Source organism: Acipenser ruthenus, chromosome 2, assembly GCF_902713425.1.
Source record: "Acipenser ruthenus chromosome 2, fAciRut3.2 maternal haplotype, whole genome shotgun sequence".
NCBI classification, from domain to species: domain Eukaryota; kingdom Metazoa; phylum Chordata; class Actinopteri; order Acipenseriformes; family Acipenseridae; genus Acipenser; species Acipenser ruthenus.
Genome location: NC_081190.1, coordinates 5376962 through 5402532, shown reverse-complemented (window position 1 = coordinate 5402532; position 25571 = coordinate 5376962). Strand labels below are relative to the sequence as shown.

General features: G+C 37.2%; 1 protein-coding gene across 15 annotated transcripts in view; it reads left to right on the top strand.

The window, feature by feature from the left end:
- The window catches only part of LOC117404115 (myocyte-specific enhancer factor 2C), an 83575-nt gene that overhangs the window by 26271 nt on the left and 31733 nt on the right, over window positions 1-25571 (top strand). For 10 of the 15 annotated variants that reach the window (XM_058987240.1, XM_058987194.1, XM_058987248.1 and 7 more), the window contains 2 exons: window positions 11517-11704; window positions 22306-22509. In XM_058987240.1, coding sequence (XP_058843223.1) covers window positions 11651-11704; window positions 22306-22509 — 258 coding nt within the window. In that variant the 5' untranslated portion in view covers window positions 11517-11650. Of the gene's footprint in view, window positions 1-8471; window positions 8493-8984; window positions 9008-11516; window positions 11705-22305; window positions 22510-23310; window positions 23360-25571 lie in introns of those variants that run through there. The other 5 variants (XM_058987232.1, XM_058987223.1, XM_058987184.1 and 2 more) reach the window with 4 other exon arrangements.

Here is a 25571-nt window from a genome sequence, read left to right as displayed (position 1 = left end):
TTTTCAGAAACGCAACACTTGTAAAATGAGAAACCAGAGATATGAATGCAGTGACTTAGTGTATCGAACTGGAGTTCGGGAGGCGTAAGAAACTTGGCAACAGCAGCCATCCCTGAAGGCCACCTCAAGCACAATGAAGCCCAGTAACTTCTGAAAATAGTACTTCAATAAAATGACAGTAGTGTTTTGGCAAGAGCCCCAAGCAGTTTTTAATACAATAGCACTGTGGAGTAGTTAAGTCTGTGCCACAACATGACAAGGGATTCTGCCAAGCCATAACCTAAAGCTGGAAAAGAACGATGTCATTTAATATTTCTGCTTTTCCGAAGGGTTAAGTAGTAGTGAGCAATGTCAGATAAACCGTACTCCAGCCTTGGTTGAGGTTTCTTTGAAAACTGTGCAGTTTTGATTTTATACAGCTGTGCAGGGTCTTTAATCATATACTATCTTTTTTGGAGCCTTTTCCTAACATATGTTAATTAGCTGCACCCTGTGACAAATTACGAGCACTTACTTTGATGAGGTTCAACTGTGATCATGTTGGAGTGGAGTATGTAGAGTTTCCAGCCCCTGCTGGCTCCTCAAACCACTACAAACATCTGCACTGCTGAGTAATGAGAGGATTGGGGTTGGTCTGGGGCTTTATTCCCCATCATGATATAACGGAGCAGTTTCTAAACTTCAGAAGGCCTGGTCATTATTTCAAAATTTGAATTAGAATGCGGGCCGTAACAATCAAACCACGCCGTCTCCCACTGAAAATATGAACACTTTGCTACTGCTTGTTTTTAACTTTGTAAGTGTTGTTGTTTCAACAGATGAATAGTCCAACTATAGTGCACACTGTCTAATCTGAAACCACAGTCTCCTGGCTCCTAATTTGCAACTACATTTCATATTACGGAGACAGTAATATAAACTTGATGCTGGTTATTCACCAGCTGGTTTCAAAACTTTTTTGTCTTAGAATGTGCTAAAACACTGTTGTTATGGCCGGTGCTTGGGCACATTGCCAAAACAAGTTCCAGACAAGAATGTAAATCATTTGTGATATTTATCTAAGATGAATCTGTTAGCAGTAATAAACCCTGTTTTGCGTCCTGGGAGATGTTGCTCAGACAAAGTACAGCATGGATTTTCAGTGGATAAATGGGCTTTACGAAGTGTGTTGGGAAGGGCAGGAAATATGCTGTTTTTGAGTTCCATTATCGACTGTAAAATGTCCGTGTTGTACGACAAACCTTGGGTCGTGATGGGGTAAAAACAAGATTTAATTTCATGAAAGTGAAAGGTAGAAATACGTTTGTTGTGTATTTGGAAGTCTTCATTTACACACCCTTCAGACGCTGGTCTCTTTGTCCATTTGCATGCTGCTTTTAGTTTTCATCTGTTCTTAAATGCAGAAAGCATTTTTTTTTTTTTTGGTGAAAAGTCAATGGTGTATGACCAATTTGCTGGGGTGTTTTATATTAAAGACATTTTTAGTATATATATATATATAAAAAAAAAAAAAAAAACTAAAATAACACGCACATGCACACGCACATGCACACACACACACACACACACACACACACACACACACACACACACACACACACACTCAAACTACTTCTGACCCTTCCATGTAATTCTGCTTCCCTGGTAGGATGCTTGGTACTGTCTGAACCTGAAAATTATAAGCAAACGGTTATGTATTGGAAAATGTGTCCCATTTGTTCTTTAAAGCTGCACTGAGGGATTTCTTTGTTGATCAAGCAGGTGTTGGGAGCTTTTGAGTAAAAGGGAGCCAGATGTGACCAGGAGTTGCTGAAGCCTCTCGGGCTGCTTTTAATTCAGCTGTCTAACACATCTCATAGTCGCTGGGCTTCTGATCCACGGGCTACCTGTCTGATTTATTAATGCCGCCACATTCGAAGGCATGGGAACCTTGTTTTATAGCTACAGTGCGAGGGAACATATGTGGAAAAATTAGAGCAGAAATGAAGGTCAAAAAAGGTTAACTCAATATGTTCTGCTTCGGTAATAAAGGTTTGAAGCTCACTAATGTTGACATGATTTGTGTGAAATCTGTAGGAAGTATACCTTTCTTATTTCCAGATTAGGAATAAAAATACTCGATTTTTTCTATTAAACACATCATGTATATGTTTAAACATATGTGATATTTTGAAGGTATAAATACTTTTAATGTCTGAGTATACACTATAGACGTGTACTGTTTGAGATTTATGGATACCATTTTAACTGAACTCACCAACTTTAAAAAATAAAATAAGAAAAATGCTCTGCCTTTAAAAGCCATAAGCCATCACATCCACTTATTCATTGATGTACTAACTATAACTGCTTAAGTTCAGGACCTTTTCAGCAGCAGAAAAGGACAAAATAATAATGTGAGAAATAGAATTCGATTGAAGCAGCAATGAATTGCTCATCAAGTGAAATCTGTTCTCTGTTTTCTAGAAGTGTTGCTGTTATGGAGATATACTAATTCAGCGCGCTTTCTCTTTTGTCTGTTCTTATTGGCTGTATGTTGGCTGTGTAATTATAATAAATAAATACACATTAATACATAAATTGATAACCTGAGATTGTAATATTTGGTGGCATCGCAAAAAAAGAAGCCTTGGATCTTCGGAGGATTTCTGAGGCCTGTAAGCCTTGCAGCATAATTGGGGCCAGTTGGGAACATTTAATAATTGCTGTCAGAAGATCACATTTAATTCTCTTTTTCGCAGGACCGCTGCGGGGTAGAGTTAAACAAATTGTCATCTGAGATTTAAAAATGAACAAAGCTTTAATTAGGCTGATTAGGATTCTGGAAAAGTGAGATGAAGTAATCAGAGGATCGACTAACCATGCTCTGCTCTGTCGCACACTGTATGACAGCACCTCCGAATCCCTTTCATCGTACATAAAGTAGCTTATTGGCAGTATGTGCATCCCAAATATATCAGAGCAGTATCATTGCTGACAGATAAGGAGAATTCGGAAAATAGGTTACAGCACTTAAAGAGTTAAGCAGCGGGGTTCCGAAAATATAGCATTATATGTCCCCACGTGTGGCTACAACTGTTTAAATAATGTACCTATCATTTTTCTTTTCATTAACATCCTTTCAGATTTTTACACTTATAACTAAAGTTTGTTTCAAATATCTTTTCAAAATGTCAGCTTTAATGCACTGGGGTTTGAGATCTGTCCTCTAAATCACTGCAGGAAGAGTGATTAAAAAATAAAAAATAAAATTAAAAACCTAAAGTGCTCTGACTTTTCTATTCCGTACCACATCATGGATCGTTATTGCTGTGTTACCTCTTTGACAATGTCGGCAATAATCCTTACACTATCAGTGCAGTAGAGCGGATATTATGAAAAGAGCTTTGACACTGACTTTAAAGTTATAAGTGTAAAAAGTTGTCATGATTTTAACAATTAAAAGAAAAAATAAGGTACGTTATTTAAACAGTTGTAGCAACATGTGGGGACGTGTAAGAATATATTTTTCAACTCTTTAAAAAAGTTAAAAGATTTAAACAAATTGTTTGAGGGGAATCTGTTTCAAAAGCATTGTCGTTTAACCAGAATGTCAGTTAGCCCCTTGTTAAAAAAAAATATACCTGAAAAAAAAATAAAAAAAAAAATAAATAAAACTATTTATATATTAAAACTAAGAACGTAAGTTTCTTGAGAAGAAGCGTTTCTTGAGAAGAAGCACTTTCTAAAGTGATGTCTGTCATGAGAACACTGTGACTCATCGAAGATACTGCAGGGTCAAAGATAGACACAGACATTAACGCAGAGGTGTTGTGCATGCTTCTGAAACTGCAGCGCATCTCTGTTGTGGTTACACCTGGGCCTTAGTAGGCAGGCTGTGTTGTGAGATAGTGGTTTCTGTGCTTGCTAGCAAACAGCATAGGGGTTTACCTCTGTGGTAACCAAGCCCCCCATGCTGGTTGAAGCATGTCCCCTCAGGACATAATAGTTAAAGGCAGCTTATCAAGTAACAGAACAAAAATGACGATGATCTACAGATGCATTGTAGACTTGTTACCTTTTTGCAGTGCTTCATTAGCACGTAGCCTGTAGACTGCCGAGGGAAAGTCATAATTAGCTTCTGTTTAGGACGGTGATGGTTTGTTGTATGTGTTGAAAGTTAAAAATAATTGCCTGTGTTTTTTTAAAAAAGAAAGTCCAATTTCTCATTTCTAATGCCAGAAGATCATGGGTTCAGATTGTTCTTTGACAGGTCTTGTTTTTAGATATAAGCCTGCATGTTCAAGGAACTTCTCTGCGTAAATATCTTTTAAAAATCTGCTCGTGTTTTAAATGCTTAAATCTTCACTCCAGATTTCACATTTATTGTGGTCGTTAGATACGGTACACATGTAAGGAGACAGATGATGGGATTAACAGCAGGAACTGTTGCCGTACAGTACCGGTCCCTTTTTTGAAAGGCATACAGGGAGTCCTGTCTTTCTCTTTTTATTTTAAAGCTAGATTCAGAAGCTTGGTCTCTAAAACAGTTGACATTATTTTTCATCTCCTTTTGTCCTTGGGAAATTTTGAGATGGGAATGGAAAGAGCAGAGTTCTCAGCTGTCATCATTGCAGCTATGATTGATACATTTCCCTTGTTGCCATTGCACTATAGGCCTGCAGCTGTCTCTAGGCAGACAAAAGCGGCAGCAGCATAGATTCATAGCTTTCAGCATTGTTTAAAAGAGATTGTATTAAGGTATAGTAATGTACAAAATGGGCTCAAGTTTTTATATATATATATATATATATATATATATATATATATATATATATATATATATATATATATTTTAACAAAGCTTGTCGTTGCTATATAATTTTCTTTGTAGTTCCGAAAGGCATAATTAGATTTTGCAGCATTATCTCTTATGTTTTAAATTAAGTTTAAAGATTCCAATATAATTTGAATACATTAATTGGACTTTTTTTTTATTATTAATAGATTAATTTTTGTTCCGTGACTTTTTTTTATTCTCTCTCTGTATTTAAATTCCATTCTGGAAATGTAAAGGATTTAATGGTTCATAATATATGGGGGGGGGGGGGGGGGGCAGGGGTGAACAAACTAATAAACTGTGCCTTTTCTCATAGACTTTTACTCTGATAAATTGTATATATAATAGTACTGTTTTTTGCATTCGATTTGTATGGCAAGCATAGCAGATGAAAATCAAAAGTCCCTACAGAATGTGCCACACCGATAGTCGAGATGTATGTGCCTGGGTCTATCTACATCCTTTTGAACAAGATTACAAAGAGTGCTGTAATAATGGCACTCGCAATTTATAGATCAAAGTTTGAGGTGTGTGGATGACTTAAATCTAAAAAGATGACTAAGATGTGAATGATAAAAGGTTTATAGCCTACAGATGCTTCATGAGTTCTGCAGACTAACTGTGCCACTCGACCCGACTGTCTCAGTCCATCGAAGTGATTTGTTTTGGAACGTACTGTACTGTATTATAGACAATGCGAGGGCTTCTGGATCAGCACATTCTAATGCACAAGTAAGACAGACTAGCATGCATTTAGAGTTTAGGTACAGTGCTCATCTCAAACAAGCACATTCAAATATATGCAGTGTTGAAATAAGAGAGGGAATGCTCTACAATCAGATCTCTTCCCGTAAAAAAGCATTGTGTTAGTTTCTAAGATTATAATGTAGTTGACATATTCTCTTCAAGTATAATTCTGTCCAAAATGCATTTCTAGTCATAAGTTTGTTTTGTCTATTTTTAAACCAGTCTTCCTTTTAAATCCCCACAGCATTCCTAAACAAAACACTTTCAGTCCTTTTCACTTATTCAGACCCTCCCCTCAAGCATCAGGTCCCCTTACCTGACTGGAGAAAATAGTGACAATCCACCTTTGGCTTAAGTTGTGTTTAATAAATCCTTCAGGGGTGAGACGCTGGTTACTGTCGTGCAAAATGAAGGACGAGTAAATGTATGGAAGCATTATCAAAATTATGACCTGTTTACAAAAAAATGATATATTAATTTCAATAATAATAATAATAATAATAATAATAATAATAATAATAATAATAATAATAATAGTAATGAGAATAATAATACAATTTTTAAGGCAGGGAAGAGGGAAGGACACCACATATTGAAATGTACTGTATAGGATTTTAATGTTTGTATTTTGAATATCCATAATAGAAAGGGGTTTTAAGGTACGATGGAAAATGATTGTAATATTCTGAGCTGGCATTATACAGTATATAAAAGTAAAATCTCCTCCAACCACGTTTGTTTTGAAAGCCACCCTGGTGATGTGTGCCCTGAATGACTTGTATCAGAGGAAGAAGACAGTTTGTTGATGGCTGCAGCAGTGTAGATTCAGACAGTTTCTGCTATGGAGAAGGAAGTGGGAGAGTTTTGGTTCCCATTTTGCACTTTCTGGAACAGATTAGGGAAGGAAGCACCTTTACACCTTTTATTGTTTGTGGTTTCTGATGTCACATCCTTCCGTGACCACTCTGTGCATGTTTCCTGCCATTCTGTGAGGCTGCATTGAGCCAATGGGGGGTAAGAGGGGTGCACAGGGCTCTGTTGCATTCCTCCAATGGACCTGCTTCCTACTTTGGGCTCAAATTCCCCTTCTGTCAGCACAGGCAGCGTGTGCCAAATTGTAAAGTGCTCTGCCAATTGGAAGTTCCTCTTTTGTTTAGTAAAATCTCATGATTTACAGTAGCTTCTTGCTTGTTAATATCCAATGAACGAAAAGCAAAAAGTATATACTCAATGTCATTTTGTTTTCTGGCCTGAGCCAAGTTACAGTTGCCACGTCTGAAAATGATGTGTCTGTCAATCCCAAAATCAGAAGAATTTTGCATTATTTGAAGCATTATGCTTGATCCTCTTAGCCCTGTATTAAATTGTCCCTATATTTAGAATGACTCATTTCAAAACCTACAGAAACTATAACAAGCATTCACAGTCACTTTTACAGCGTCGCGTGTGCAAGCATGGGACAGCTGCTTGATGTCTGTTTGTCAGCTTCCATATCTTACTTGGGCAGGCACAGTTATAGAGTATACTAAACGTTAAGATCTACTGACCATAACGACACTAGACATACCAGGACACGGATGCCTCGTTTGGTCTCGCTCTTTTCTGCATCTGTGAATTTACCAAGATTAACAGCTTCTGATGCTATGTAAAAAATACATAAATATATAAAGATTTAATACATGTTCAGTTTACATATACGCACAGGCACTTGAAAAGTGTTGCATTTTTATGCAATTTCTGATGATAAGTGTCCAAGATAAACTTATTTAAAATGTGTTTGAGGAAACAGAAGGTTATTTAAAGAAGAGTCAAAGTTTATTTAATGAATAGTATACCTCCTAAAAGGTTACTGTACTGTAATATGTTATTTTAAATCCTTAGACCTGCATTTCCTATGAGGAAAGAGGATACTGTTTTTTTTTTCTTGTTACTAAATGTGTTGCAGATGTGTAAAAGAAAAAGGCATGCAGCACTGTAGCAGTAATGACCCAGTAATGTTCTAGGAAAAACATCACAAATCCTGCTATCATTCCTCTTCGGATACATTATGGTTGTAGATACAGTTAACAAAAGCAGCTTGGAAAAGGTAGACATGATCTCAGAACTTTACTGTCTGCATTCTTCCCATTTAAAGGTATAGGGAGGGAAGCTCCACAGTTTTAAAAGTCTTCCCTATAGCGTTAGTGAATATGTGTGCCAATGTTATAGTGCATGATAATAGTGTGTGATCTACATTAGCATAATACACATTTTTGTTGAAGAATTTGAACAAATTACTTTTTAAAAGACACAATATACAATATATTGTGCTACCCTACTAGTTTCTCAAAGCACTTAAGGCAAGCAGAACACTTTTTTTTATTCATCTTATTTTAACAGCTTTCCTACAACGATGTGTTAAAAGTAAATGTTGTATTTCAGCTAATACAATGTTTTTTTTACTCCCAAGTTAATAGTTTCCATTGGGGATCATTAGTTCTGAGATTTATTTATTTATTTTTGCGCTCCCGGTGAGAAGTAAAGGATTGATAAGCGTGTGGGAGGGACACACCATGCTGCTAACTCACCAGGAGATGCTTGCACCCTGCCTGGTGCATTTCAAAGCTCCTGCCTGTTTTTTTTCCTTCTTCCACTTATTCATGTGAGGGATCCTGATCTCTAAAGCAGCTCTGCCACGACTTCTCTAAGCCATCCACCCTGACCTTCAAGCCTTCCCACTGAACAGCAGCTTAGACAAGTGTGCCGCAGTAAGCTGATAGTGCCATCAGGTTCAGTTGGAAGAGAGGAAAACGGAATTGTTCTCTATGCATTTGCTGTGGATTAGTGGATTGGCTTACTGCTACAGAGAAAGCCTGTTAGACTCCTGTGCGTGCCGCATGTGCCGCATGTGCCAGGGTTGTAGTGGTCTTGTTTCCTGCTGTGAGAGGTAACTGAGCACTTAAAAATAGCTTTACTTTTTTATGTCAGTTTTTACTGTAGAATCCTTCTGTGTTGTTTGGAAAGTGAAATATGTTGCTGTTTTATTACATTTATTTGTGTAAAGGTATACTTTATTTTTTCACACTGGATTTTTTTTGTTTTTTCTTAAGGTGATTTAATTGACTTGTACAGTAATATCATGTACAGTAAATATGTTTTGCTGATTTCTGGCAAATTGCTTAGAAACTTTTAAGTTTGTATGTGTGTGTGTGTGTGTTTTTTCTGGGGAAATATGTGTCGTAACGTGCGAAAGATATTCACTGTGTTAATTAGCTTTTTTACTTCACTGGCATTGAGAAGGAGCCAAATGAGGGATTAAATGGTCAGGACATCGGCTTACTGTTATATAAGGTGTTGTAGGAATTTGTTGGGGATTGTGAGTACAGAGTACTGTAATGTCACTAATGGTAAAATTCACTGCACCGCTGAGCAGAGATGAACTGTGTGCATTCAAGAAACAAGGTACTGTAACTCATGCAAATGTGTAAATAGTATTTGAAATTAGCAACATTTAAAGTCAAGGTAGTTTTTAGTTCATTTTATTTGAATCTTCTGAAGTGCATACATCAGTCAGTGTATTTACCCATATTTGTATTTTGTTTTTATTTTATCCAAGTGGTACTTTTGAGATTAAAATATATTTTACAAGGGAGACCTAGTTTGCTGTTGAAGGAACAAGCAGTAGATTAACCAGAAGATGAGGGTTTTGATGTGTTACCAGTTTGGGCTGTTTTCTAAGAAATGTGTCAGTTGTTTATGAGGGAATCTGACTAGGTTTGACCTGTTACAATAACTGGAATTGCATTTTATTTAAAATTGACTGCAAATGCGTATCTTTATTCCAAAGTAAATCAATTCATTAATGGTTGTGTAGCACTGTCCCATTTTCTTACAGTGGCAAACAAAGCGAGGGAAAGCTGGGAAGGTTCCAACACATAAAAACAAAAATAAGAGGTTCATATCATATCTGAACGGAACTCAGATTAACCAGAACGGAAACAGAACCATTTCAGTTTGCCTAATACACACACACACACACACACACACACACACACACACACACACACACACACACAATTAGAAGCAAGCTCTGAGGGCTTTACATTACCCACTATTAGACTTGTTCCCATGGGTATTGATTATTGTCAGCCGCAACTGAGGGGATTTACCACTAGTCAACAGAAGCTGTGCTTTTAGGCTCAGATACACATCAGACACTCCGAAGGCACCTACATGCCCACTCAATCACAAGACTGCGTTTCCAGAATAATACCCACTTCTTTTCCATGTGCCAACATGCTTCTGTTATTTACTGCTTATCAGGATAATGCAGATCAAAGTTTGGTGGTTTTGAAAAAGAAAACAACAAAAAAAACACAGTGGCACAAAAGGGTTATTCTGGGTAACTGGAATGGTTTGTATGTTTCAAACCAATACAGGGTGAGAGGGTTTTTTTTTTTAATTTAAATTGTTTTAAAAACCTATTAACCAAACCAATGTTACGCTAAAAATAAAAGTGGTGCAGCACGCAGCAGGCCTTACTAAGTTGTTTAGAATCTGTTTGACACGCAATTGAATGCAGCGCTGTATAAGTCAACTGTATAGGTATACAAAAAGAAAAAGTAATGATCATTATTCTGTTAGCGGTGCATTGTCGGGAGAACTGTAATGATGTATACTTTAAAAAAAATCTTTCCCTTGGGAAAGAGTTTGAATTGAGCTATTTTTTGGATGTTGTAGTGTGTCACTAACTGAGTTGCCCACGCAGTCTTGTTTTGTGTGGATTATGTTTCAGAAAAGACTGATTTTGATCCAAAGGCCTTGACAGTTCCCATATATTAAAGTGACACTTAAATAATAGTCCCTTCCATTTGCATAGGGATGCTATCACCTCTGCTGTCAAAACACAACATTGTTTCCCTTTCAGAAATGAATTAGCTGGCCTACTTAACACACACAGGTACAGAAAGGTTCATTAACTCACTGATTTTAGATGGATCCTTCATGTGCTTCATTGCTTATCCACTGTATTTAAAAGCTGCCCAAACAAAACCTACATTACTCAGCTCATCCACTTGTATTTGTGAAGGGGAAGAAAGCAAGAGGTTGTTGTTATTGGGACAGGTTCAAAGTTGTGATAGCAATCAATGGAGTTGCTACACAAGGAAGCGCTATTTCTGTTCCCTGGGTTAAATCGGTAGTTTTTTTGTTTTTGTTTTAGCTTTTAAAAGAAAAGATGCCGGTGATCCCTGTGAAGGTCAAGGTTGTATTTATTGTATTGTTTAACCAAAAAGAAATCCCTTGAGGTGGAACATAGTGTATCACATGAGAGAACAAAGCGACACAATCAGAGATGGAAATGGTGAAATATGAGGATGGAAATCAGAACGAGTGACTGGAGATCTAGGATTATAAATTTGCACAATATATATCTATATTACCTATTTCACAAACTCAGTCTTGCCGTCCTTTCGAATTACCACCTCCTCTCGAACCACCACCACCTCACTCCCAGCCTCGTCCGACGGGGGGGAGGATACGATGCTCCTCTGCCTAATCATTTTTGTTCACCGGCACTGGGATGCTCCAAGGGATGAGGCTGTGCTCCAACTATTTTTATTTTTAATCACCCATTGTTTAGGTTCAGTGTTTTGGGAAATCTGTAAGATTTTGTTTTATAATAAAGGTGGTTATTTAACGCAAGATTGTCCTGACTGAAAACAACTCTGTTATAGACATTTTGTGGGGTCTTCTTGCAGTTTTTAAAGGCTTAAACTTATCTAATTGGACACAATTGAGCAATGGTGATTGTGGAATAAATCTGATGTTTACAGCCCAGAGAGTTAAAAGAATAGGCTTTTTAATTGCTATAATTGCATGATCTGGTGCTAATGAGAAAAATGGTCCTTTATGCACATTTCACATTGTTCTGTTAATGTTAATGATTCCTGTTTTTTTTCCCCCCATGCAGGAGTGGATGCTGGAATCTGTGAATTGAACGGAGCAAGTGTAGAAGAGAAAGAAAGGTTTTGAAGATACAGGAGAAAAGGGAAGAAGACAAACATACTTTATTTTAGGGATAAGAAGGAAGAAAAGACGGGGACTATGGGGAGAAAAAAGATTCAGATCACGCGGATTATGGATGAGCGTAATAGACAGGTAAGCGACTGAGAGTCTGAAGACTAATATTTTATACCTGCTCTCACTGAGTACCCAGAGAATCAGGTGGTCTCGAGGGTCGATTTCCCTTGTGAAGTGCCTTAAGATCAGTTGTAGAATAGCATAAGTTACTTCAAAAGTCTGAAAGGACTAGGGAGAATGTACAATGAGTTGTTTCTTTGACAACAGTATTAACCTTAGCCCAAATGTAGATTATGTCCTGGTCCTGTTTGAAGGTTGGAGTGCTAAGGCCTGACCACAGCTGACTTCCTTGGGTTTTACAGCAGATATCTTTTCACAGCTGGGTTGGTTTGGGGTTTGAAGAGGTGGCATAGAGGACATGGGGGGAAGGGGGGGGGGGAGGGGGGGATAGCAGTGACAAATACCCTGTGAATGGCAAACACATGACTTTCTTACACCTCCCAATCCTGACAAGAACAAGATACCAAGATAGCATTATCGGATACCAGCTTGCTTTCTTATGCACTCGTTTGCTTCAAGAACTTTGTTTCTCGGCAAAAATAAATAAATAAATAAAACACTTTTAAACAAACAGTGTGTTGTGTTAACTTGGTTTTGTTGCTTATGAAATACACCACAGGTATATGTGCATTCTGTCGGTTTTTTACTGTATAATCTGTTTACATCTAATCTATCTGTTTACAGATGAACTAGCTGTATTGGTGATATATGTCTATTTTCTGTTACTTTAGTCTTAACTACTCCCTAAAAAGAATACACAGAACTAAAGTGTAATCTAAGGGTTAAAATGAATAACTAAATAAAAAATCCAGAACATTTGGATGAGTCCAGGATTTTCTTTCTTTTTAAAGAACTCCATTAAATGCAAGCCTCAGGAGTATTCCAGTTCTTAAATAATAGAAGAGGAGGGACAAGAAGAGAGAGATTCACTTTTCAGGGAAAAGGAGCACAAAAAGGCAAGGGAAAGGGTCTACACCTCTACAAATACGTGTGTCTCGTCAAGACTTGCATTTTAAATGTAGTGGTGCCTTGGAAACTGTTGATGACTCACAATTAAAATGTCCTTAAATCATCCACCCCTGCCTCTTTTTACCAATCTTTCTTGTGAGTTCTAGTTTTTCAGCCTCTTTTCAGGAAGCTTTTGATGGTTAAGCAAAATGAGGTGAATCTGAAGTTGTGGGAAGTTTTTTCAGATACATCTTTCAATCATTCATTCTCTGGCCCGAAACCTTTCCATTTCTGTACAAGCTTAAGTATCAGTGATATGTAAACTCCATGCATTCAGTTATAACATTAAGGGACTTTGCCAGCTGTATCTTACTCCGAAACAGACCCCCTTAAAATCCTATTCAAAGCAAATATAGGATAGAAGTTTAAACCATGTGGAAAAAAAATGTGGACAATTGGCTCTGTAGAAAATCTTATTTTTTTCCTAACATTTCTTAAAAAGAATCTGGGTCATATTAGGTTTAACGTAAATACATTGCTTTGTGGGCATCAGAGAATATTAGAAAGACAAGTGAAGAGAATTGCAGTATTAAAAAAGAAAGAAAGCATTAAACACATTTTTGTACCGTTTGGATTTTAATATTGACACTCTTTGATGGTGTTGTCGTTGGTAGCTTTAATATAATCCAATCATACTGTAACTACACAGTGTCACTTCGTGACTTTTAGGATCCTTTCATCGTGTCAATTAATAATATAGTGAGGGTATGACTGGCTGTATTTTAAATGCTTAATTGAGTTTGAAGAACAAACACTTGAATTTACGATGGATACAGTCTGTGTTTTGTTCCCAACAGGTTGCTTATTGCTATAGGGCCAAACCAAAAAGAAATCATTCTGTCAGTACAAACCATTGTATTTATTTAATTTGTTTGCAGATAGGAACTGGAATTAGGGCTGAAATATCGAGCTGTATGCACAATTAACTGTTCAGGTCATCCATGCTTCAGCTTGCACTATGAAAGTATGGGCTGTTTCCGTTTATGTTTGTGTAAATACCACATATTTTTCCACCTTTTAGCTTCTTTATGTTTAAAACACACATTCAGCTAACATCTGTCCAGCCTTTTTTGGATACAACAGTGGATAACTGTAGTAATGCTCCTTCTTGTCACTAGCTCACTGTTAGGTAGCTCTCTGTCAGTCTGTTTCAATATGAATACATTCCTCTATAAAGGTCAGATGTGCTATTTCTCTTTAGTGGTGAGAGGTTCCACTGCATTCACTCCAACCTCAAGGCTCCATTGGCTTCATTATGGTCTTGTAAATTTCCCCCAAGAAATAGTGTTTAGGATGGCTTACCCACGACATCGGCATATGAAGGTAAACAGGTCAGAGTGTAAGACTTGGGTAATAACAGTAAAGAGAAAAGAGTTCAGAAGGTGTGAGGCTAAGAAAAGATGATAAGGTGATGAGAGACTTGGGGCTGGCCATAGGAAATGGAAAAAAAGCAGACTAAAGAAAGTGGGACTGGTTGTATTATTTTTAGACATTACGTCATTTGTTAAAGAGAGAAACATGAAAGTATTTTTTTTATTAAAGAGAAACATGAAAGTGTTTTTTTTCACCAACTCTCTCACTTTTGTTCATGGTGGGCATCCTTTTTCCACAGTCTATGTTTAGACAAAGTTGACCTTGTTGATCTTTTTAGCAGAGGGAAACGTTTTCCTGTAGTTTACTGTAACACATTCTGACTTGGAATTTTATAAAACACAAGAAACACAAGACAGCTGACCATCCTGTCATTTGTTATTGGATTATTGTATTGAATTGCCACCTTAGAACTGAATTCTACCAAATTAGAAAAGTGACCAGAAATTTAGAGATCCTCTGAAAAGCATGTATACAAAATGTAATTAATTTGGTTCTTTACAAAATATACAATTTGTATAATTTGTCTTGATTCCAGATAATTCTTAAAATAGCTAAAACTAGCATTTTATGATGAAAATATAACAATTGCATTAACATAACTCAAATGAAAAAAAACAAAACATTATTTTCCCAGCCTGGATTTCGTCATTTCAACATATTTATTATCATGAACACTCCCATCTGTGTCAATTCTGACATTTTGATAATAATGTTTTGAAACTGCCTCTATTGTTTCCTTGGATGCCTGTGTCAAATCATGCCATGTTGATTACTGACCTGATCTGGGTGGATTTCAGTGCGTTTCTTATAACAATTTAAACAGGAAGTCCTGCTGCAGCCACGCTCAGCTTTGTTAGAATATTCCATATCCTGTCAGCTGCTGCCTCTCCAAGTCACTTCATCACTTCGTTTCTGTAGCTCAGAGACAAGCATGGGACTAATCTCCAGTGGGGCTGTGATGTGGGATATGATGTAGAGTCGCAATTCAGAACCGATATCTCCACAGATTCAGGGATGAACAGTTAAGGTCATGTAAGAGAGGGTCACGTCATACTGATAAGATGTTATTTTTTGTGTAGGCTTTGGTGGTCATCAAACATTTTAACAACTTAACTGGATTTGATGCTCTAGGTTGTTTTAGATGTATGCAGTAAGTACTGGAATTGTTCTACTCTGTTGTAGGTTTCATTTTAACCTACATGCAAAAATGCACTTCTCTATCTTTTTTTTTTTTTGTATATTTATTTGTTTTGTATATTTATTTTAGAAGATATGGGGGTAGTGGGAGTATGAGCAAAACACCAATGTGTTTCTGTCCTGCTGATGTAAATATTTAAAAAGAAACCTTTCTGATATTGAAACCCCTATCGTAAATCTGGCCAAGAGATGACATTTCAGAACATATTTACATGACACATTTAGATCTAGTCTTAAAACACACTCACATATACACTGTCTGACAGCAAGTAACTAATATAAAAAACACATGAATAAACAAGTAGGGACTGGAGCTCAGCGCTGGGACTTTAATGTACTTTTTCTTTTGTTTAAATCATTGTCAGTGCAAAGGAGACTCAAATCCAATGTATCATACAGACACGTGTACAGTCCACAGAGGTAGGTACAATAGATGGTGCATGGAGCGAGGCAGATGTTATCTTTTGACAAGCATCATATGAATGTGATTAGCTGTTGCTTTGTCGATGGTTTACCAGACTTGCTCTTCAGTACACAGTGTAGCAGTGTATGGCAGTGCTCTTACTTCCTTTCAGCACAAGCAGTTTCTGTAATGTGAAGCAGCTCTCAGCTTAATACGTGCAGAGCTTCTTTTCATTAACCCACTGCAAACACATAAATAACATCTTCCCCTCACCTCAAAAAAAAAGAGAGAGAAGGAGACTTAAGGAGAAAAACAACACATCAAGCACAACTAGCACAAGAAAGGCAAGCCTCTTATTGATAGCGCAGCATTCTGAATTTCTTTTTTTTTTTTTTAAACATTTCCATTTTGAAGCTTGTTAAAGCCTATGTGCTGTATGTATATGCATGTTGTAGTGATAAACAAAGAGGGGCTCAAGGGGAAGAGTCCACTGACAGGAAGATCTAAATGGGCTCCGCTGATCCCGATATGTCCTGCTACTGGCTTCAGAAAATAATTTTGGCATTATTTGTATCTATTTATATCACAGCAAAAAGCTTGAGTCAATAGGAACAAATAAACGATTCTGCCTCCTCTGATGATAGCACTTTTCATCGACGGCAGTGGAGAGAGAAACAGTGAGTGCAAATAATTAACAGCAGAAAAAAAAATAATGAGGCCCTTTGGGTAGTTTGTCGCTTTTTCCCCCTCCTGCCGGTTTCCCACCTTGAATTAACTTTTTCTCACTTTTTCCTGTTAACTGTACACCAGACTGCCTCATCCCATCAGAGGGAAACAGACTGTTGTAGTTTAGAGATTGCTGCATCGTGAAACCAAGACAGAGTGTAAGCAGTTTTAAAAAGAAATCAACAGTTCCTTGTTTAATTAGAGATGTACATTTGATGACATACTGGTATTTTGTTAGAAATATCTGCTACTGAAACTGTTGTTATTATAAAGCATTTATCTGTATAAGTAATCTACATATACCATGTAAACAAAACACCGTTCTTTCTTTTTTCTTTCTTTCTTCAATAAGCGCAATATCAAGCACATTGATGACTGCAGAGCTCACAGCTATTAAATGGGCTAATAAAACACACTATGACTACTACGACTACTACTCTTGAGAGACAGAGAGACACACACAAAGGGAGGAATTAATAAAATGCTGTTTACAATGAATTCCTGTTCAAGAGTTATGTTTTAAACAGCACACAAAAAAGAACAAATGAAAGACGCAATTGTAGTATCAATGAATTTGATGTAGCTGGTATCCCAGCACAGTTCAAACACAGTGCTGCCTGTAGTTTGCATTTAAGCATCGCCAGTCCTTCGGAGCCCAGTATAATGGGACAGTGTTCTCGAATGAGGCAGTGTCGGGCACTGGGATAAATAGACTGCTGTCATCCTTGTTGTGAGGTTGCTCTGGGGAGGCCCTGGGGGAGAGGAGGCAGGAGATGGGAAGCAGAACTAAAGCCATTGTGAAGGGGAAGGAGTAGGACTCTTCCTGTTATGAGAGGAAATGCAGACAAATGTGCTTCCTGACCTTTTGCACAGCAGGGAATGAAGTTGACGCTGACCTTTCTCTGAGGTACTACTGAACCCTCGTTGCCTTGGTAAACATGTTTTTCCTTTGAAACACTCACAACATATACCTGTGCTGTCCAGGGCATAGAAGGAAAGGGAATTGAAGAGCACTTACTAACCCTCTGTGCACTGCAGAGCTGACGGTTCAAGCGTTTGGTAATATCTGTATCCCCTCAGAAGAAATAGAAAAGTAAACAGTGAGCTTACTGTAAGACTGGAATTCAGCTTCCATACAAATTCTACGTATTCATTTGTTGTTTATGGAAAAATGTTGCTAATAAAATAACATACTTTTTCACCTTCCTGTTAAACTGCTTGTTAAGGAGCACAATCTTATGGCTGGTTTGCCGATAGTCTGGTTGCAAAGCATCATGAAGCATCTTTTCACAGTTGGTTTTACAGTAATGTTTTAAACAGGCAGCACTGTTACTGACTCTTTTAACACTTTAGGTGTGGTGGAGGTGTCATAACTGGGCTTTCTTTAATTAGCAGCAGCCTCTGTTAGCAGGGAATTTTTAAACACAAGATAACCATTTCAATTACATGCATGTACTTTGCAGTATACAGCTTTCTGCCAAAAAAAAAAGCCATTTAGTATTTAGATTTTAGGAAGAACTATACTGTTCTTGTATTCTTCAGGTGGTATACATGTATACAAGAGGTGTGTCGCTAGTTCAATCTCAGTTAACCTGACAAAAAAACACACACACACACAATGGAAGTGCCCTTTATTTAAACTGTAGACCAAGCTAATGTTAGTCAGTGTTAAACTGGCATGCAGATTGTTAAAACAGGTGTCATGTAACAGAGCTGTTGGAAAAAAATACAGTACTTGCTTTACATAAACCGGAAGTTTCAGCGACTGTTTTGTTAAATGGAACATTTGAAGGACAAATGTCCAATTACCCAGGCTTTACAGCTGAGGCTTGCTTTGTGGTTAGGGCATCAGCTGGAGAATCTTTATTCAAAACAGAAAGCATTTTTGAGAAAGCGTGTTAAGAGTGAGTCACAATACATTACTAGATTTGTTAGGAATAGAAATGCAGAATTTTCAAAAAGTAATTAGTACTGTATAAATGTAATGTATGTATTTTTTTGCACATTATAGTATACTACAGACTGTTACATAAATACATACATAAAAACATGTATTCTGTATTATTAATACCATGTGTCTTTATTACTTCAAACACTTATGAGCTAAAAGCGGCTTGGCTCATTTCGACATGCATTCATTTGCTGTTTAATTTTTTTGTGCACACAGACTACACTATAAATTGAAAGTCAATAAGAATGGATGGAGGCAGGCGGGTTTGTGTTCTTTGTGTTGCAGTGGCGTTCTCTTCTCGGAGCAGTGGGGAATGTGCTGGCGTGTGTGACGTCTGTGTGATTGTGCTGGGAGTAGGAGTTCAGAGTGCTAGCATGCAGAGACATCTCTTTGAGAAGATACAGGCTGACTGCTGGGATTAGAGAGGGCCTTGAATGTCACATTTTCCCTGGTATGACCAGCTGGGATTCAAAGGGAAGCCAATATAGTCAGTATATAGTCAGTATACAATAGCAGACAATATTTATTTCCTAACTGTATTCTTCCATGCTCTTTCACTTTCTGTTCCCAGCATTCTAGCACATACACTTGACTCCCTCTCTCAGATAAGATGGTTATTAGTTCAGAGTGTCACTCTAGCCTGACTGAAACTGCTATATGAGTCCCATGTTTACACAGTATATTGCATCTAAATTATAGTCACTTCTGAAAGAGTTGAAATTATAAATCTCATCTTACAGTTAATTAACTGTATATTTGTTTTTTGTTTTTTTAAATTGCTTTACATTCAGTTTAGCAGGCAGAACAACGAACAAGAGGAAGTGCTCATTAGTCATGGTGGCAGGAGATAATGTTTAAATAATGTTTAAACCTCAAGCTTTACATTTAGGTGAGTTATAAAGCTGAGTGCAGTTATAAATAACTCGCTCTTTTTATCTAGCTGACTTTTATTGTAGTTTTCCAAGCTTTTGTTTTAATGTTATTGATGTGCAGTTTCTATATTTTGATAAAATGTTAATTTGTGGGGGAAGTCAATCTCAGCTCCTTCTCTTAGATTTAGATTTTTTTTATTCGCAGTATGGGGATTGCAACTCCCTCGTATGTAAACTAGCATCCAGATCCTGGAGGGGAGTTTATTGGGGACATGTCACCACCATTATGACAGGTCGTTGGGCTTGATTTTCCTCTGTGCACATAGAGTTAATAACAATAAATCATACCTGCTTTAAATTATTCTGTTCATTTGGTAGTACATTTGTAAAAAAATATATATATATATGAAAAATGTAAAAATTAATTAAAAAAATCTTTTGTTAGAGTTACTGGAATGGATATGTATTTGCAAAGCTCTCTCTCCAAATTTAAGTTTATGGCAGTAGCTTACAAAATGTTGAGCTGTCCAAGCTGGTCTTCAGAGAGGCGCATGCGACGTTTGTCTTGATCTTTTCTGAACAAACTGACAGTGAGGCACTGCGAGTGCACGTAATGCCACGCCAGACATGCCAGGCAGTGACTGGGTTTCACTTTCCCAGTGATCAGGTGCTGTTATGTTGTTATCACAGGGCATGTACAAAAAAAAACTATTACTATAGTGCAGTTTAACCGCCCGCGACAAACGCAACTGAGTATGATATGATCTTTCTCAACTTTAACCCCAGCGCATTGTACCGTACACTTGAATGATGCACAGCATAACTTATTCACAGCTCCGCCGCGGAGCAGGCTGCTCTAGTCAGAGACGTAAATACTGAACCTCCTCCACTCATTGCATTTTATACACATTCATGAACTCTTACTACGTTTTCAAACATTTTTCTTACGTCCCCTTTCTATAAATTTCGATTATTAATGATGTAAATATTTATTTGTCGGCCTGTGAGTGTGAGGTGAAATCGACGTTTATCAACGTTAACCGATTAAAAATCGAATCCTGCCAAGCCTGGTCATATGTTAGCTATGTAGTGCGCAGTTTGTCTGCATTTAACTACATGGGAAATACAGGACTTGGCATCATTACTAAATGCTTTGCCTATTGTGTTCAGTTTTGAAAGGTGTGATAAAAATGTGGCTGGTACAAGTGCTACCGTAGTCTTGTACTGCTGTGTTAGCAAATCATTTTTCTTTAAAAAAAATAAGAAGAAGAAGAAGAAGAATAAACAAAAAAATAACAAATAAATAATAATAATAATAATAATAATAATAATAATAATAATAATAATAATAATAATAATAATAATAATAATAATTAGTGCTGGGACAAATATCCGAATATTCAAACGAATATTTTTTGACATGTATTCGGATACAAAAATCAGATGTTCATGTTCACTACAAATTACAAAAATACCTTGCACTTATTTACCGTCTCACGACAATTTGCACGACAGTTTAAAAAAAATGGCAAATGAAGAAGAGCTCTGTGTGATATATGAGATTAATATATATATATATATATATATATATATATATATATATATATATATATATATAAACCACAGTGTCAACACAGCAGCTGTTGAGCATGTATTTAAAAGTTTCAGACAGCAAAAAGTAAACAAACCAGATTATGCGCATGCAAGTACGTCATTCTGAAATGCCTCGCTTAAACAGTACCCAACTTCCTGAAATTGTTGTGTAGTGATTTTTATACAGACTGTATATATTATATATATTTTGTTACGATTTTCTGTTATGTGGAATGTAATAAACCAGAACCAAAATTGTGAGTTTTTTTCCCCCTTCACTTTACAAAGCCATTTCCACGTTTTTGTTTTATTTGAAGTGTTTAAAGTTAAATTTCAGTTTTCGTTTGCTTGTTCAGCTACAAAAAGGCACAAGTAAACCTCATGTTATTACTTTATGAAAGCGTGTCGATGGCCACTGTTTACTGTGAAGAAACAGCAATGGTAAAAAATGAAAAAAAAAACGTTGTCAACTTTACTTTTGGGAATAAACAAAACAACATTTAACTTGAACTGCTATTTGGCATCCTTTGTTCACTAGGATAAAGTAAGTCCTACAAAACTTATTCTTTACTCCTGGGATATTTTTCTTTTTTAACGTGTTGGAAGGTCTTGCTGTAAAATAAAGGCACACACACAGTGGCCACGACCTCACCCCCTGACCCTGCTGCTATGCTGTCTCTGCCTGCGTTCAGAGCAATATAATGACTTTTATTACTTTTTGAAAAATGAACGAATATCCAAATGAATATTTAAATTATGAGTGGATATCCGAACATAAAAATCCTGTGTTTGTCCCAGCACTAATAATAATCTATATAACGTAGATTGTATTGTTTCTGGTACTGGAACAAAAAATAGTACTTGCATCACCAGCAGCACATTGTCTAAAACATGACTCATTATCTAAGAGAGTAAAGCTATTCTGCTGTTTACCTTCATCAACACAGTGAGTATTTGCTTGAAGTTGGCATTTTCTAAACGCAATGTCATCACCTGCGAAAATTCTGTTTTAGCAGTTTCAGCGGATTCCATGCATGTGTCAGTTACCATTCCTCAAGATATAATTAATTAGATGTGATCTGAGATCTCATTCCACTGATCATCTTCCTTGGGTGCTAAAGGTGAACAGAAAAAAAAAAAAAGTATCCTTGAATTGATTTTTTGCCAGCTAGCAACGAGGTTGAAGGGTGTTGAAGTCAGTCTGTTTGCACTGTTGAGTCTCACTGTCGCAGCTTCCCAGCATCAGAAGTGAAAGAGTGCTGGGAGCCAAGAAAACGGGTTATTGACAATTGGGATTCTGGAGTTTTCAGAAAGAGTTGAGCTACATAATGAAGAGGGCTTTCCAGGTTTGTGGGTTTATCATAAGCGATAGATAGGCCACCATATGTTCATTAAAATAGGGTCCAGCGTCTAAGAAATACAACATGAATCTGATTAACCATGCACTGTGTTGCTGTAGTTATTGACTGATGGTGTTTTCCCCCTTTGTCTGCAGGTGACGTTTACTAAGAGAAAGTTTGGGTTAATGAAGAAGGCCTATGAGCTTAGTGTTCTGTGTGACTGTGAGATCGCTCTCATCATCTTCAACAGCACCAACAAACTGTTCCAGTATGCCAGCACGGATATGGACAAAGTTCTGCTGAAATACACAGAGTACAATGAGCCACACGAGAGTCGAACAAACTCTGACATTGTTGAGGTAAGCAGGTGGGATGGTTACCTCAAACTGTGGTGGGAGATAAACTGATGGCCATTATGATAAGCTAGGTTGAAAGGTTTTTGTTAAATCTTAGCCACTGATTTAAACACTTTCCCTGTGACTAAAAAAGAGCACATACTCTACCCTCTCTACTGCCTGTCAGAATGTATGGGTAATTTGTAGCTTGATTGCTAAATGTCGATGTCAGTTTAAAGACAAAAGGGACTAAGACTAATTCACTCTTATACAACAGGCTTAAGACCAGTAGAACACCCAAGCTAGGTCATCTGCTTTGGGACAGCCTCCTGCTGCATGCTTCGTCTCCACTTAAATGGAATCCTGGCACTTTCTTTCAAGACACGTGAGCTTTCAAAAGTTGGAGACCAGGTGCAGGCAGCCTGTTTAAACCCCAGGCCAGGTCAGCAAGGGTGAATTTATAATGTAGCACATCTGCACAAGCTAAATGCAAGCTTAAGGCACTCCTGCAGGAATGATGCACTCAGTGTGTGTGTATGTTGCAAATACAGGTACATTTTGAATTCTGGAATTTAAAAAAGGTGTTCCTTCTACACTTCAGAATTACCTGCAAGTTGCAGTTGCTCAGTTTAGTGGGAGGACATATTAAATGTTACTGGACAAATAGCACGAAGGGTGACATAGGTTGCATTGTCCTGGAAGGATGTGGGTCTTTTTAAAGGCATTTTTGTTATTATTTTTATTTTAATAAATGTAACACATTTTCACAGAACATTGGTTGTTTACATAGCTACGTATTTGGCTTCCTTGTATTTCTGAATCTAGCAGAATCTGAGGCACCGAAGAGATGAAGCCGTTCAGAATCTTGTTACAGGTACCCGAGAATACTGTGGCTATTGACAAGTGATTGCTTAACATGTTGTCGTAGTCAGAAATCAGAGGAAGTAATTCCACATAATTACCTCTGTTTGAAGAATTGGTGCCTTCAGGTATTTGTGGTGTACACCTCCATTTTTTCTGAGAAAAATTGATTCAGACCTAATTCGACTGCAATGTCTCCCTTGTCTATAACATTTTTTTTTAATTTGTAAAAAGCAATTAGAAATATTACTTCAAAGTTCTCAATATAATGCTCCATAACTGTCTCTATAATAAGCAATAATCGCACAAAATTGAGCTGTGCTTACACCCTGTGCTAACATATTTATGTCCCGCCTCTGCTCACTCATGATTGGACAGTTGTAAGACCAACGCAGATTTTGGACTTTCCCATTGGTTAAACTCCCAATTATGTACCTCCTCTGTTCACTCATGATTGGACACCTGTATAACAAGGAGCAGATCTTTGACTCTCCCATTGGGTAAACCTACTAAAGACCTTCAACTGTTTATGTCCCGCCTCTGCTCACTTATGATTGGACTGCCATGTGGTTGATTTTATTTTCTATACAAAAATTGAACTGCATGATTAAATCTGAAGAAAAATAATCTGCAATCAACTCTTTAGTTGATTAATTAATCCAATTAATCTATTAATTGGAGCAGCCCTAATATCTATATTTGTGCTTGATTACATGCAATTAAAAAAGGTATTACCTATTATAATCTAAACGAACAAAATACTGCTGTAATCTTTTACCAAAAAGCAGTTTTCTCTATCAAAAAAAAAGAAAAAAACACATTGGATTTGTCACAATGACACAGTGACTCAATGATTAAAAATCAATGACTGATTAACAAGCGACAAGTGTCATGTTGTAATTGACATTACACTGATAGAATGCTTTCTGAAAACGTTTATTTTGAACATGTTCTATTATGTATCATCATTAGCGTGACCAAGTCCATAAACATAACATGTACTAGGTGCTCTTGGTTAGGTAGCTGCTACTCTCATAGCTTCTGCAAGAAAGGCAGTAATGACCTTTTGGAAATTTGCTCCAGTACGTGCTGCACTTCAGCACGAAGCTCATAATGAGGAAAAAGTGAACCGTAGGAGGAGTAGTATTGTACAGTGTGATAGTATTGATTTTTGGTGATGAAACTGATTTGCTGTTGGCCCAACCATGTCTAATTAAACTACCATTGAGAGACATGAAAACAAGTTTCAAAGCTTTGACTGTTATTTCTAATGAAACAGAACCATGTGAACCTGTGTATGATGTAATCACAGAATGCTGAAGATGGTACAAGTGGCTCTTATTGTCTCAGACTACCAAGATGAAAAGTAGCTGGAGCATTTTTCTTACTCAATCAGCAGCTTATTATGTTGGGCTCTGTACATCTTCAATAGCAGCAGGCACAAAAGTCCATCCAGCCATGCCAGGGGTTGTGCTGTCTCGTGGTAGGAAGAGCTCAGCACTGTGTGGGCGACCTAAAAAGCGCCCTTTACATTAGAAATAAAGCTCCATGTAATTAGCATGTCTTTGGTCGGTAATTAGCGCTGTTGCTACAATGGCACAGAGGCTTGTGAAAGCTCTTCAGCAATGTTTATACAGACTGAAGAGCTTCCCTCTCAGGGGCCGTTTATATAAGCCTTATATCCTTCGCATTTGTTCTCCTATGCTTTGCCAGTGTGTGTGATTATTGCGTCCATATCAGCGCAGCTAAATTAGAATTTGTGATTTACTGTTCAAGTTTGTAGTTCAAAGTGAAAACAGATTTTAGAATTGCTCCATCAAAATGAGACCACCCCCCATCCCTCTTTCCCCCCTCAACCCCCCTGTTGTTTACAGTTTTGAAACAAGCGTTGCAAGGCTGTCAGATGTAGATATTAGGCGTTGATTTGCAGGTTGACAAAGGTCCTCATTAAAACTTGCTGCCTGGCAACATCAAAAGTCGGAGAGAAAAGGTGGGAAAGTCTAAATAATTACAGACGAACCTTTGAAAAGGCAGATTATATATGTGTGCACTACAAAGAGTTGTTTCAGGCTTCTTGAGCAAGTATTACTTTTTTAATTCTCTCTCAAAAGTATAAAACAAGCAATCACAACCATATATCACGCTTTCTCATATGGTGAAGCATATCAGCACCCTTTACAGAACATGTGAATTTAATTACAAGACAACTGTAGCAGCCAAATCTT